At 34.0% G+C, this 13,449-nt stretch overlaps 2 protein-coding genes across 22 annotated transcripts in view; one reads left to right on the forward strand and one right to left on the reverse strand.

Annotated features, from left to right (window-relative positions):
- Positions 1-13,449, forward strand: part of LOC122253227 (uncharacterized) — a 55,964-nt gene that overhangs the window by 2,289 nt on the left and 40,226 nt on the right. For 7 of the 18 annotated variants that reach the window (XM_043016128.2, XM_043016137.2, XM_043016125.2 and 4 more), the window contains exon 2: positions 1,681-1,811. In XM_043016128.2, the coding sequence (XP_042872062.2) occupies positions 1,735-1,811 (77 nt within the window). In that variant the 5' untranslated portion in view covers positions 1,681-1,734. Of the gene's footprint in view, positions 1-1,680; positions 1,812-12,848; positions 12,989-13,119; positions 13,343-13,449 lie in introns of those variants that run through there. The other 11 variants (XM_043016133.2, XM_086540614.1, XM_086540613.1 and 8 more) reach the window with 3 other exon arrangements.
- On the reverse strand, positions 3,809-13,439 carry wds (WD repeat-containing protein wds). 4 transcript variants are annotated; one of them, XM_086540621.1, is made up of 9 exons: positions 13,316-13,439; positions 8,431-8,547; positions 7,200-7,296; positions 6,318-6,481; positions 6,021-6,110; positions 5,616-5,755; positions 4,656-4,887; positions 4,242-4,329; positions 3,809-4,135 (listed from the first exon to the last, which is right to left on the reverse strand). In XM_086540621.1, the coding sequence occupies exons 2-9, from the start codon at positions 8,494-8,496 to the stop codon at positions 4,035-4,037; spliced, it is 978 nt and encodes a 325-aa protein (XP_086396747.1). In that variant the 5' UTR covers positions 8,497-8,547; positions 13,316-13,439; the 3' UTR covers positions 3,809-4,034. The 4 variants fall into 4 exon arrangements, with proteins under 4 accessions (XP_086396747.1, XP_086396749.1, XP_042872075.1 ...); XM_086540623.1 differs by lacking the exon at positions 13,316-13,439 and adding an exon at positions 13,000-13,018; XM_043016141.2 differs by lacking the exon at positions 13,316-13,439 and adding an exon at positions 12,195-12,815.

Genomic DNA, 13,449 nt, shown 5'->3' on the forward strand with positions numbered 1-13,449 from the left:
TTAAAATAGGATATGTCATAGACCACCAGATAAGTTCTAAAGAAATGAAAGGCTTTAATCTACCTTCATAAAACTATATAAGACCTTTCATTAGTCAATGCAAAGGTATATAAGAATAAATAATACATTTGAGGAAGTGAGTTAGATACAAAATATGATTGTTTTTCTTAGGGAGCAGCATAGTGTCTACACATCGAGTTGCCTAAGATATTGCCTACCAAAAATGAATGAAAATTATACTAAAACGCTAAGACACAAATATAGACTTTCACGGTCAAAGTCAGCAAAATCACGAACAGTAATGAATAAAGACTATAAAACACAGTCATGTCATATAATTTTCTGACGATGAGTGTTCGTTACTCAAATGTAAAGCCGTGGAAAGTGCAACTAAGTATTGACAAAATCCCCGGCGAAAAGAAAAATAAACATATAAAACTATAAATATAAAACTATAAATATAAAATATATATAAAACTGGCGAATAAAAATATCTAGAGAATAAAACTTTTGAAACTTCGACAAAGCGAATGGTAAATGAACCACGACAGATAGTACTTACATAATGACTAACCAGTTAATGACTGAAGTGATTTCTTTAGATAAACATTTATGTAATGCAAGTGATTTCCTTCCTTAGGGCAATATTTTTCAAAGAAATCGCAAACTAATCCTCATCCTGGTGCGACTAGTGGTTCATGATATTTGAAACAAGTGAATCATCATCTCTTCTCTCCTTTGTGGAAGGATCATAATTAGTCATACGTAAATTAATATGATTTTTTTTCTCTTTTTCGTAATCAAACAGTAACAAAGTTTGCAACACCGAATAAGAATCAGAACTGAAAAATACGTCATATCCTGTAAACGACAGTTTTATTTGGAAGACTGTCAATGAATAATTTCCCGGGGGAAAATATGATATAAAAAGCAAAATTTAATGTTAAATTTTATCGTTTCTGGCAATATATTCAACCAAGGTCTTCCAATTCTTCCCAATACACTTGAAATTCTCCATTTGTTTACGTTCGTAATTCATAGTAGATGTTTACGATTAGGGAAAAATGCCACATATTGTGAAAAATATTATGGAGAGGGTGCTATTTCGAGGTAAATATTTAAAAAGCTTACTAGTGTTTTGATCTATTATAAACAAGTTTTCAACTAACATACTTTGAATAGCACTTCAACGACAGGTAATACGAGCAATAAAAGTACTTTCGCCATATGGAAAGATAAATCTCGCTAGGAGAGAAGAAAAGAAAGAAAGAAAGGATGGGAGAGGGAAGGCAGACGTATGGCAAAAGTTATAAAGGTAATTGATTAGCTCAGTGAGTATTATACTAATGGCAATTTATAGGAAAATGATAAAAGACAGCTAATACACTCCGGGAAATACAGTTTGCTAACCATGTTATCAGGAAAGAGAGAAGGGGGATATAACACAAAATTATTTTCCCATTCACGGTTTTTCTATCTCTTGACACAAGGGAAGAAACGGACCGGGATGCACGATGTATTTTTTTTTTTTTTAATCTTCCGTAAATATCTACGAAAACTATAAGTAGATATTTCTTTGAATATGTGTTTTTTCACTCATGCAGTGTACAGATCTACTTGCCGATAACATTCTGATTTTTCCAATTCGTAACACTGTAGAGCGACTCTTTACAATTACAGATTCAAGATCGAGATCACAGGAATCCCCTGGTGCGGTCCGGACACTGCAACGAGATGGACTGGTCACTTGTCGAGACAACGATCGCATTCTGTTTACGATCCATGTTGACCCTGGTTGAAGACTTAACAAGGTAAGTTGAGTTACAATGTTTTTTTCTGATCTTCTCTTGAGATTTCTTGTATTTTTGTATTACATGTTTTGTGTATGTGGGAGGGAGGGAGGGTGTGTATATTAATATTAGTCACTTGGTGTTACCGATACGTGTGTACAATGTAAGAGACATCACCCAACGCACTGTTCCGATTTACCAAGTTACGATTAGTGCTTATGGTCTGGGCTTCTTGGAATATTGGTGTTTGTTTCCATGAATAAAGCAATGAAATATAATAAAGAAATAAACATGGGCTATTGTGTATTCTTTTCTTTCATATATCAATAATTTATGCAGCAGATAACTTTCATTGTTTAGGGAATCTTCCTCGTTATGCCGATATTGTTAGTTATGGAAATTATCTGCTGCGAAAGAAATTGGCTCTGTATTTCATTCTTACCCAAAATATATTTTGATTCAAATATATAATTACCTTCATATTAGTACATATATTTCTTTATTCATATTTTTTTCACAGCGAGCGCCAATATCATGAACAAATGAATAATGCTTGTGGGATTTTTTTCATATTACCTCCACTAAAGATGAAATTCCAAATAAGTTATAACAACTAGGAGACAAAAACAGTATAATTAGCAAAAAGGCATTTGTCAAAGAGCTCAATACATGAGGCTGTCTTTATTTCTAAAAAGGGTAAAGAACTTTAGGAAGAAAACAATCTTTCATGTATTTTTTTTTTATCAAATATACAGTATGTCACATTACTTTACAGTTCCAGAGTAAATAATACAGAGAACATTACACAAAACCGATAAAGTACAGAATGTTGAAAGAGTATGGCAACTTAAGAGAAAAAATAAATATAATAGTCAGAACATTTTTTAAAAATCAATATGCATACATCAACACGATATATCAATATCATTTCCATCATAGTAAACAAGTCTTTCTGTATTCTCATGAAATTGTTATTCCCAACTGCTTTTTTCAGTCAGTTTTTATTCAATTCCTCCAGAACACTCAGGGAATCCACAAAACACAAGATGGAATGGCTGAAAATAAACTCCGTGAAATATACTACTTTAATATCAAGCATTAATGAAGAAACTGGAAAATTGTCAAAGAATCACATGACTTTCCTTAGTAACCCCAAACACACTTAATACAATACATAATAATCTCTTCCACAAATGGAATTTTCACACAAAGATAAAAATTTTAGGATTCATCATGCATTTTCATTTCATTATATTTCTTGTTATAACGCTGGTGATAAATATTCTGATAACTGATATTGTTAAATTCAACCTCAGAGAAAATAAAAGGGACTTTGATGATAATTAGGTTTCTTTGTGCTATGTGATTATTCAATTTTTTTTTTAATGAAAAATGAATTTTGTGGGCAACACTGTTTCATTGTTATTTCATCTTCCTTTTGATACAGTTTCATTAGAATTCTTCCAGGTATTATCTCTCAATTTTGTCCCCTTCCCCTTCTTATTACGTGTACAAAAATGCCGTTTTGAATTCATTACAAAAATTGTCAAGAATTAATCACATGCATATATTAATGGACGAGAAAAAATACTCACTTCCTCTGACTTATCTATCTTTTCTTTCTGATATTTTCCCTAATCTTTTGAGACAATTCTGAAAAAATAGTGAGTAATCTGTTAAACACTAAGAATGTTGACATTCTTGTTAAATGAATGTACATGGATAAATGGACAGACAATAAATAGTATTTGGTTGATGTGATGCCAAAATCTGATAGGATACTGCAGTTGTTAGTAGGTTAAAAGCTGTTAAAATTTAACTGGTTAGATCTCTGTTCGGAAGGACTAGACATATATATTGTATATCAATATGTTGAGGTTCTGAAAAAAATAATCTTTTGTAGTTTTCCCATACAATGAAACCAAGCAAACGTTTGTCACAGTGTGGGCAAGAGAGAGAGAGAGAGAGAGAGAGAGAGAGAGAGAGAGAGAGAGAGAGAGAGAGAGAGAGAGAGAGAGAGAGAGAGAGAGAGAGAGAATGAAAGAAGAAAATTGGACTAAAAAAAAAAATAAATAAATAAAAACAATAAAATAAAATACAAAACACAAGAAAAAATATACGAAAGTCTTTCACTTTAAGCCATAACTCAAAATATCCTATGCAAAATTACTCTTGAAGTAAGGCATGGAAAATAATAATAATAATAAAAATGAAAGAAAGAAAAGGGGGTTCTAGAATTTTCACTTAAGTGTCACTCTTCCACAGTTTGATTGTTTTATCATTTTCTAATGCACCGGAAGCAATGATGTTCTGCGTTGGATGGCAGGCTGTACATAGTACAACATCTGGAATATAAGAACAATTAATTAATACAAATAAAATTATATAAACAACTTGACTGTGCACAAAAAAATAGTAAAATGAAATCAAATAACCTTTAATATATCATACCTGAATGGCCTTCTAACTTTTGAACAATTTCTTTGGTTTGTAAATTCCAAATATAGATAAGGTTATCTTCTGATCCAGAGACAATCCACTGAAAGGGTGAGAAATAAATAAATTAGTAAATATCCTGCATAATTAACAAAAGGAGAAAAGTGAACACCAAGTTCATATATCACTGGGTATCATTGTTAGGTTTATTGTTAATTATTTTACATCAAATACATTGTGAAAAATGTATTTTTCACATTAAAATACGAAAACTATGAGGATTTCTTAACCAAAATATTTATTTTTAAAAAGTATAACAATAATAAATACTATCACCACTATAACAATCTTTGCCAAAAAATATTATGTTGAAATAAACACCTTTTACAGGGTTATCAGGACTCCATCCACAAAATAAGGGGAACTTACCTTTCCTCCTGTTACCGAGAAATTGGCAAATATGCAATACTTTTCATTCTTGTGCCCTGTGTAGGTCTTGAGGCATTTGCCTTTACTATAGTCCCAGAGTTTTAATGTGTTATCTAAAGTTGCTGCCAGTATATATTTTCCATTGGGAGAGAACTTTACAAAGGAGACGGGGGGATTGTCGTCATCAATGAGCGTTTTGAGGCACTGCCCGGAAGTGGTGTCCCAGATTCGACTGAAAGGATTGAAAAGACATGGAATCTAAATTATTGTTGTTTCCTAATAGATACTTAGTGTCTTTAGAAATGAGGTTGTAAAATAGGAAAATGTAATGGAAGTAATAGACTTTCCCAAATTTTGGTTCCATCTCATATTAAAAAGAAATAAAAAAATTGACTGTAATAATTAAACATAATTGTTCTTATAAATACCATATGACTAAGAGAATCTCTGGCTCCTTAATAACAATAAGTTTTTTTAAAGTCAATGCTATTAGAGTATTTACCTAATGCTTCAATAGTAAAAGTATCCCTTGATCAGAAATAGACAGAAATACATAATCTATTAACATTTAAAATATGCTTCATTCAGGGAGATTCATGTTAAATGTAACTGATTACTAAATCAAACTCAACATAAACACATTTCTAACTTCTAAAACCAAATAATGGATGCTAATGTTTTCATTTCTTCTTTGTTTAGTGAAGATTTTGCATTTATTTTCTACATGAGTCACCACTTATTCTATATTTCAGTAGGAATTATTAAAGGCATGGCATCTGTCATACAAGATAATGAGCCTACCAACAATAAACTACAGTTTAAGTTTTGTAATATAATCTTTTAAAACATATTTCTTTTTGTCATCAGATTTCTTGTCTCTCTTTCTGTCTGTGATTTAATATATTCAGACATCTACCTATTAAAGCCTTAAAAAAATTAAACCAAAGCTTCACAACCTACCATAACCCATCGTAACTACTAGAAACAATAAGTGTGCCATCTCTGTTGAAGTTCACAGCACTAACTGGATCTGAATGGGCTGGGAGAGTTTTTAAACACTTGCCAGTTTTGACGTCCCAAATGCGCACACTCTCATCAAACTGGAAAGAAATTTTCAGACATGAATATTTGTAAAACAAGAGAAAAATATTCTAAATGTAGGTTTTGTGTAACTTATCTTAAATTAGAATTCTTGTATCCAATAAAATAGCAAACTTACAGCTCACTAAAAGGGAATCATATATTGTGCTCTACAACCAATATACATGAATCTTTATTGGCTAAAATTTCACTCTGATAAAAACTTGAATTAGTATGTGTGATGCATACTGGGATACATGAAAATGAAGATGCTTATAAACTTACCGAGCCTGAGACAATAAGGTTGGACTGTGGGTTGAAGTTACAGCAGAACACATAGTTGCTGTGTCCTTTCAAGGTTTTCACACATTTGCCCTGTGACATGAAACATTTATTAGTTCAACATTTACATATCTCTATTCTAAATTTGTGCTAATAATACAAATGCTGTACATCTAACCATAACTAAAATTGTATATTTACTCTCTACAAATTCCAGTTTTTTTTTTAATAATACCAGCATATACCCAATATTTCACTTAACTTATTAAATCTAGTATATTAGTATCAATATTTACTTACAGAAGCCAATTCCCATATTTTTAATGTTTTGTCATCTGAAGCAGATACAAGGAGTCTGCTGTCATGAGACCAAGCTACATCACTGATACCTAGTTTGTGGCCCGACAAAGTCTTTTCAAACTTTCCGTCATAAGCTCCCCATATCTTGATTACTTTGTCAGCCGCTGTTAAAAAGAGATGGGAAATAAGTATGTTAAGCCATTCAAATTAAATAAAATCTGGATAAGAGGTCAATCCAAAAATGAAACCAAGCTTTAAAAAATAATTAATGATACTAGTGTTTTATTCTTGACGAGAGAGAAAGAAAACCAGTGACTGTGGACTATTAAGAAAACAAGTCATTCATTTGTAAGTAATCAAATAAATTTGATTACATAAGTATGGTTCCTGTTTGGATTGACCTAATACACACAGAACATGGCACAACCCTGCAGCTCCATTCATGTCAGGCCTTCAGCAGCATACCCCATTCTTTTGTTAAAATGGCAACCACAATACATTCCTCCTCTTTCTGAAGACCATGTGGAAGAGAGTGTGTAAAACAAGATTCTTGACATGTCCTCAGAACAGGAAATGCAGAAATATATCATTGCTGCCATATTAACCACTGACAATAATGACAATATAGGGGGGTCAACAATGAACCAAACTACAAGACTGATAATTGCCATTTGAGACCTACAGTACTTCAAATCAAACAGAAGTGTCAAACTAATAGCTGTAATATATAACATTTAATCTAATCATTCTCCAAAGAATAGAACAAAAAAACAGGGTAAAATCTGTGTGATTTTCATAACCAGACATTGCACAAGAAACTTATAAACAGGATGTTAATACTTATATATTTGCCAATTCAAATGATAACAACAGATAACTTACAAGAACTTGCAAGCCAATCTCCTGTAGGGCTGAACTTGACTGATGAAACTGCTTTAGAATGCCCAGAAAGCGTATACTTTAATATGTAGTTTGGTTTCTGAAAAAAAAGGAAATAAATTAATAAATCAATGAATATGCCATTTATTTTTGCTAACATAGATAATATCAACTATAACAATAATTAATGATGATAAAAATCATTCAAATAAAATACGCATTTTATGAATAGAGCATCATACATCATTACAGTATAATATCTTTTTTTCAAAGAAACTATACAGCTAGCACAAACTATCTTCCATTTTACCTCATGCTTTGTCAGTCAACATCAGGAAAGACATCTATATATTTAATTATTTATTGATCTATTTACACACACTAAAAAGAAAAAAAAAATTTAGTTTATCATTTTCAAATCTGTACTAAAAATAGATAACATTATTCCCTCTGGTACTGAACAACAAATGATAACATTCCCCTTTCCTCACTGAGAAGCCACTTTTCTTACCTTGCTTTACTGCTTAATTCTGATTCTTTCTGACCCACAACCATTACAACCTCTATATGGTAGCAAATTACATTATGTAATGTGCTTATCATTAACCCATTGCGTACGGGTGTCATGACATACATGACGTAGGAGTTTTGGCCTGACGACGGGCGTCATGACGTACATGACGTTCGGGGATTTTGGATCACTGTGCTATTTTATTTTGCTATGAAAAAGGAATGAGTGATGATGGCTACTGCAGTCATAATTACTATAATTACCGTAATATCGTGCTAGCTTAACGTCCAAAACCTAGATGGCACCCCTTTTTCCTAGCACTAGCAGGAGAGAGAGCCTTGAATGGCAACCATCCACAGTCTCTAGCAAGCACTGTCTCTATAGAGCTAATATGGATAATATACTACAATTTTAGTCAACTGCAGCACTGATAGAGCCATTCATATGGCACATATATGTCTCTAAACTCAATAAAACACAAAAAAATAAAACACAAAAACCGCTCTAGTTTTGCAATGAATGACTGAAAGAGAGTGGGGAGATTCAAATTATATTGCTTCAAGCGGTCTCTCTCAAAAATAAAACCTATCCTGGAGGCTGGGCAAGCAAATCTATCTCCGTCTGCAATGGGTTAATACTTATGCTCATGTGATATACCTCTCAGTTACATAAGCCTATACTTTCATTATAAGTCTCTTCTGAAGAACAGCTACGAGTACTTACAAGGGTATGACTGGCTGGTTTTGTGCTGGAGCTGTTTTCTCCACCACTTCTCTGTTCTTCTGACATATTGAAGTCAAATTTTGACAAATAAAAGTGCAGCTATAGTCTACAGCATACCTGAAATGATGAATCTCATTAAGCCCTGCAACATATACTAAATATAGTTCATTACAACATATCACATACATATTTTTTTAAGGTCCTGAACTCAAATTGGAAAGACAGGACCACCCATCAACCCCCCTCCACAAATAAACATGCACTATAGCTTTCCCTGTGCTGCAATCCCTACCACTTGCACTACTTGCTCTTCTCTTGCGATCCATATTTATGAGAAAAATAACAGTAACCCATGGTAATAAACAGCTATGGCAGTCAAACAATAAGGATTGATGACGGTGTCATGACTGGCCACTGCCTCGATGGCTGTTGGCGTCTCAGCAAGAACCAACAAAACCTCCACCATGTATATTCTGCCAAGACAATATTTGCATACGTCCCTGCCATTTTATAGCGAAAAAGGACTAGTCCTAACTCTTTCTTGGTAGAATATATGCATTAGGTTGTTGGGCTTTGCAAGAGCGCACAGCACTGATCCACGGCAACTAATTTAAACTGTGTAACCATTGATTTGGACTTATGATGGGATCCCATCCATCAAAGATTACAATAAGCTTATGATGGATAAAATACAATCAATATAATTATGTGGAAACAGTCTCAGTTTGAACGTGAAATGTAAGTGTCTTCTAAACATGTTGATATTTGTATGTGATTATATACATAAATAAACATAAATGTTTAAATATATAGATGAACACACAGCTATTATCTTCAAGCTCAACTTAATCATAAACAAAATTGTATAGATACAACATGAGATCAAATGATAATGTTTTAATTGATAAAAAGATACTACGAAAAATTGTATATAAAAAAAAAAAAAAGAGAAGAATACTTAGTTTCTATTATGTCTTAACCACATGAAAAGCCCTTGGTAATAATCCAACTACAATACTTGTAGGCTACCATTATAGAATAACAATTTCCAAATTTTCAGTATTCACAATGGGTTTACCCCTTCCATGCCAGCCAATTTCATGGGATCGGATCATCTTTGTATTGCATTTTCCATTTTGTTAAAATTAAACTCTATTTATTCCTTTAGTTATGACGACCTTCAATACCAAATGCTAATTAGCATCATTTATATATTATATATATATATATATATATATATATATATATATATATATATATGAATATATATGAATATATATGAATATATATGAATATATATGAATATATATGAATATATATGAATATATATGAATATATATGAATATATATGAATATATATGAATATATATGAATATATATGAGAGAGAGAGAGAGAGAGAGAGAGAGAGAGAGAGAGAGAGAGAGAGAGAGAGAGAGAGAGAGAGAGAGAGAGAGAGAGAGAGAGAGAGAGAGAGACTCATCAGGCATTTAGCCGTGTCACACGGGTGTGACGCACCGTCATTGGGCATTTAGCCGTGTCACACGGGTGTGACGCACCGTCATCGGGCATTTAGCCGTGTCACACGGGTGTGACGCACCGCCATCGGGCATTTAGCTGTGTCACACGGGTGTGACGCACCGTCATCGGGCATTTAGCTGTGTCACACGGGTGTGACGCACCATCATCGGGCATTTAGCCGTGTCACACGGGTGTGACGCACCATCATCGGGCATTTAGCCGTGTCACACGGGTGTGACGCACCATCATCGGGGATTTGGCCATGTCACACGGGTGTGACGCACCGTCATCAAAGAGTTAAGATGTGGCCCATTTTAAAAGGCTTAAGTATATACCCCTTGCAAATGTGACTGAGTGCATGCTTGTGCAAATGTTTCTTGGTCAATTAACAATTGGCTTGCCACTTAAGTCAAAATATTTTGTTTCCATCGGTATTGTGCCAAACTTTTACCCTATGAATATAAATAGCAATATACATAAAGAGAATACAAAGATAAAACATCTGTTGTATATGTATATGTATATGTATATGTATATGTATGTGTATGTGTATTATATATATATATATACATATATATATACATGTATATATATACAAATATGTGCATATATATATAATATATATATATATGTATATTTGTATGTATATTTGTATGTATATATATGTAAGTATATATATATCTATATGTATGTTTATGTATATTTATATGTATATATATATATATAATATATATATATATATATATATATATATATATATATATATATATATATATATATATATATACATATACACACATATGTGTGTATATATATATATATATATATGTATATATATATATATATAATTGTATATATGTATATATATGTATATATATGTGTGTATATATGTGTATATATATATATATATATGTATATATATATATATGTATATATATATATATATGTATATATATATATATATATATATATATATATATGTATATATATATATATATATATATATATATATATATTATATATATATATGTACATATATATGTATATATATATATATATATATATATATATATATATATATATATATATATAAAAGATAAGCATTGTTTTTTTATTATTCAATTCAATGCAATAATAATATAAATTCTTATATAATTTAATCACATCATAATGGAATTTACTTGAATAAATTTTATATCATTGAGATAATTTAGTTATTGATGAAGACTGTGATGTACACTGTCAATAGAGTAATAGAGTAGTTATAGTTAATGGAAACCATCTAAAGCAACAATAATGGCAGTCTTTATAACTGTTGCTGCATCAAGCAATCACTGCAGCCTTTGTGCCTGTCAGCAAAAAAACAAAAGATATTTATCCCATAAATTCAGGCAAGATATAGGTTATTCTACACTATTTGTCACCACTTGATCTTTGAGCTCAATGCTCATCAATTTTTAATAGTGGCGGCGAAGCACATAATGGACTGCTAACCAAGAGTTTGGTTATTCACTTAAATTTGCTAGAAATCCCAGGGATTTATAGTCCATTTTCTCTATAAGCATCAGGATTCAACAAATCAAGTCTGGATAAACACATTTCTGTGTATTTGGTAACACCACAAGACTTTAGGTGACAAGTGGCCACATCCAAACATATTACATAATCAAAAGCTATTTGCCATTTTACTAACCATTGCCATGCTCAGACACCACAGGTAGACATTGATAGTGTAGACAGGTCTTAGAGAATTAATAAAAGCTTTCTCATGCAAGAATACACATGGTGAAGGTTTGCTGGCCCTTCCTGGAGCCAAGTGATCCTTTGAAACTATACCAGAGGCAAGACAGCCACCCAGTGAGTCCAAAAGCTACCAAGAAACTTCAACTCAAATGCCTTCATAAATAAGGCTATTACGATAGGGCCCGCTAAAAATTGGATACGAGTATTTGTGCAAATCTCAGGTAATTTAATGTTGGCTTTTCCTATGTATACTCAACAATTTCTCTATACTTCCCAATTTCTAGTCAATGTTGATGATACATATAATTATTTGCTATACCAGATTACATATTCTTGCAAATACATCATAATGCACATAATGCAATTGCCCTTGCATCACTTGATACTTAAAATTGTGCCAATACAAAATACAAAGCTTCCTATCAAGATGAAAAACGCATAGTGTTCGCCTACTCTGCCATTCAAACAATAACATGCAAGTGCAAGCCTCATGTACCCTCACCTGCAATTGCATGTGCAATCAAAGGTGGACCTGCCAGGCCACTACTCAATGCCTAGAGTAAATTCCTTGATTCCAGTTGCATATATTTCCCGATCTAGATCCTAAAGTGAGTCAGAAACCCCAAGAACGAATGATATGAGAGTTAGATCGAGTCACGTTACGTTAAATTCTCCCGTTAAATTGTGGCGCGACTTTGAGAACTGCTTCCATGGTTTATCTGTCGAGTCGTGTTAATAAAATGGTCTCTTCGGCTTATGTAGCGGGCCTCATTTCTTTGCCTGGCCATTCTCACGTTTATCGTCACCCTTGTAACAGTGCCATGACACTCACCCTACCGAGAAAGAGAGGGAATCCGCGAAAAATAGTGACTTTGGAGAAGAATTGATCCTTGGGCTTTTGGAGAGCACTATTTACACCCAAACACAAACACTGCCATGTGAGAGGCAGAGATATCAGTTATGCAATTGCCGGGGGACGTAAATTGCGCTAACTACAGGTGGGGTGCCCGTGCCGCGTGGAAATATTTTCAAGGCCTATAAGTCTGCGCGCCTCGTGGATTTTGGGTTTTGAAGAATGTTGAGGATTTTTAGGAGAGCGTGTTGGTGCGATGTTTGGCGGCTGGATACGTTGTTGGAACCGGGAGTGACGTCAGGGCAGCCATGATGTTCTGAGACTCGCGGAGGAAAGACGCGAGTAAATGTGCTCCTCAGGAACCCGCGGCGGCCTTTTCCCCGATTGTGCATTATGCTGCATGCTAGCTAAGCGTTCGTCATGCACGAACTCTGGAAAAGAAGGTGAATAATACTAGTATGAAAGCCGTAATGGGCGAGGTAGGCGAGTGAGCAGGTAGCGTGGTCATGTGACCGGCGCCGACCAATCAGGGAGCGAGTTGGCGGCGACGCTGACCAATCAGGGCGCGAGTTGGCTTGGCGCGTGGCGGCGGCGGCGGTTAGCGCTGCGAGAGCCGAAAGCGTCCGCGCCGTGTATCGCGCTCTATCATGGAGGGCCGGGGCCATCCAGCCCACCACGGCTACCAGCACACGCCCACGCCCATCAACAGAGGGTATTTCGCGCCCATCCCTCGTCTAGGATGAGAAATAATGGCACATGCCCGACATTACACTGAGCGTGTGTACGCGCCATCCGAGGTTGAGTCAGCCATAACTCTGTAGAAGCACAAGGAAAATTCTTTGGATCTGGCGGCGCTCTAAGGGCCACCAACGGCCGAGGCGCCCCAGCACGAGCACCCTTTGCG

The sequence above is a fragment of the Penaeus japonicus genome, unplaced genomic scaffold, assembly GCF_977035675.1.
Source record: "Penaeus japonicus unplaced genomic scaffold, GWHDUDI00000001_assembly GWHDUDI00000010, whole genome shotgun sequence".
In the NCBI taxonomy this organism is placed as follows: Eukaryota; Metazoa; Arthropoda; class Malacostraca; order Decapoda; family Penaeidae; genus Penaeus; species Penaeus japonicus.

What these genes read in the sequence shown, in the direction of transcription:
- wds (XM_086540621.1), bottom strand. Translation starts at nt 8,496, where the DNA reads ATGTCAGAAGAACAGAGAAGTGGTGGAGAAAACAGCTCCAGCACAAAA. An exon ending in AACCAGCCAGTCATACCCTT is followed by an intron (nt 7,297 to 8,430) that starts GTAAGTACTCGT and finishes CTTTTTTTTCAG; the next exon opens with AAACCAAACTACATATTAAA. An exon ending in AGATTGGCTTGCAAGTTCTT is followed by an intron (nt 6,482 to 7,199) that starts GTAAGTTATCTG and finishes TCTTTTTAACAG; the next exon opens with CGGCTGACAAAGTAATCAAG.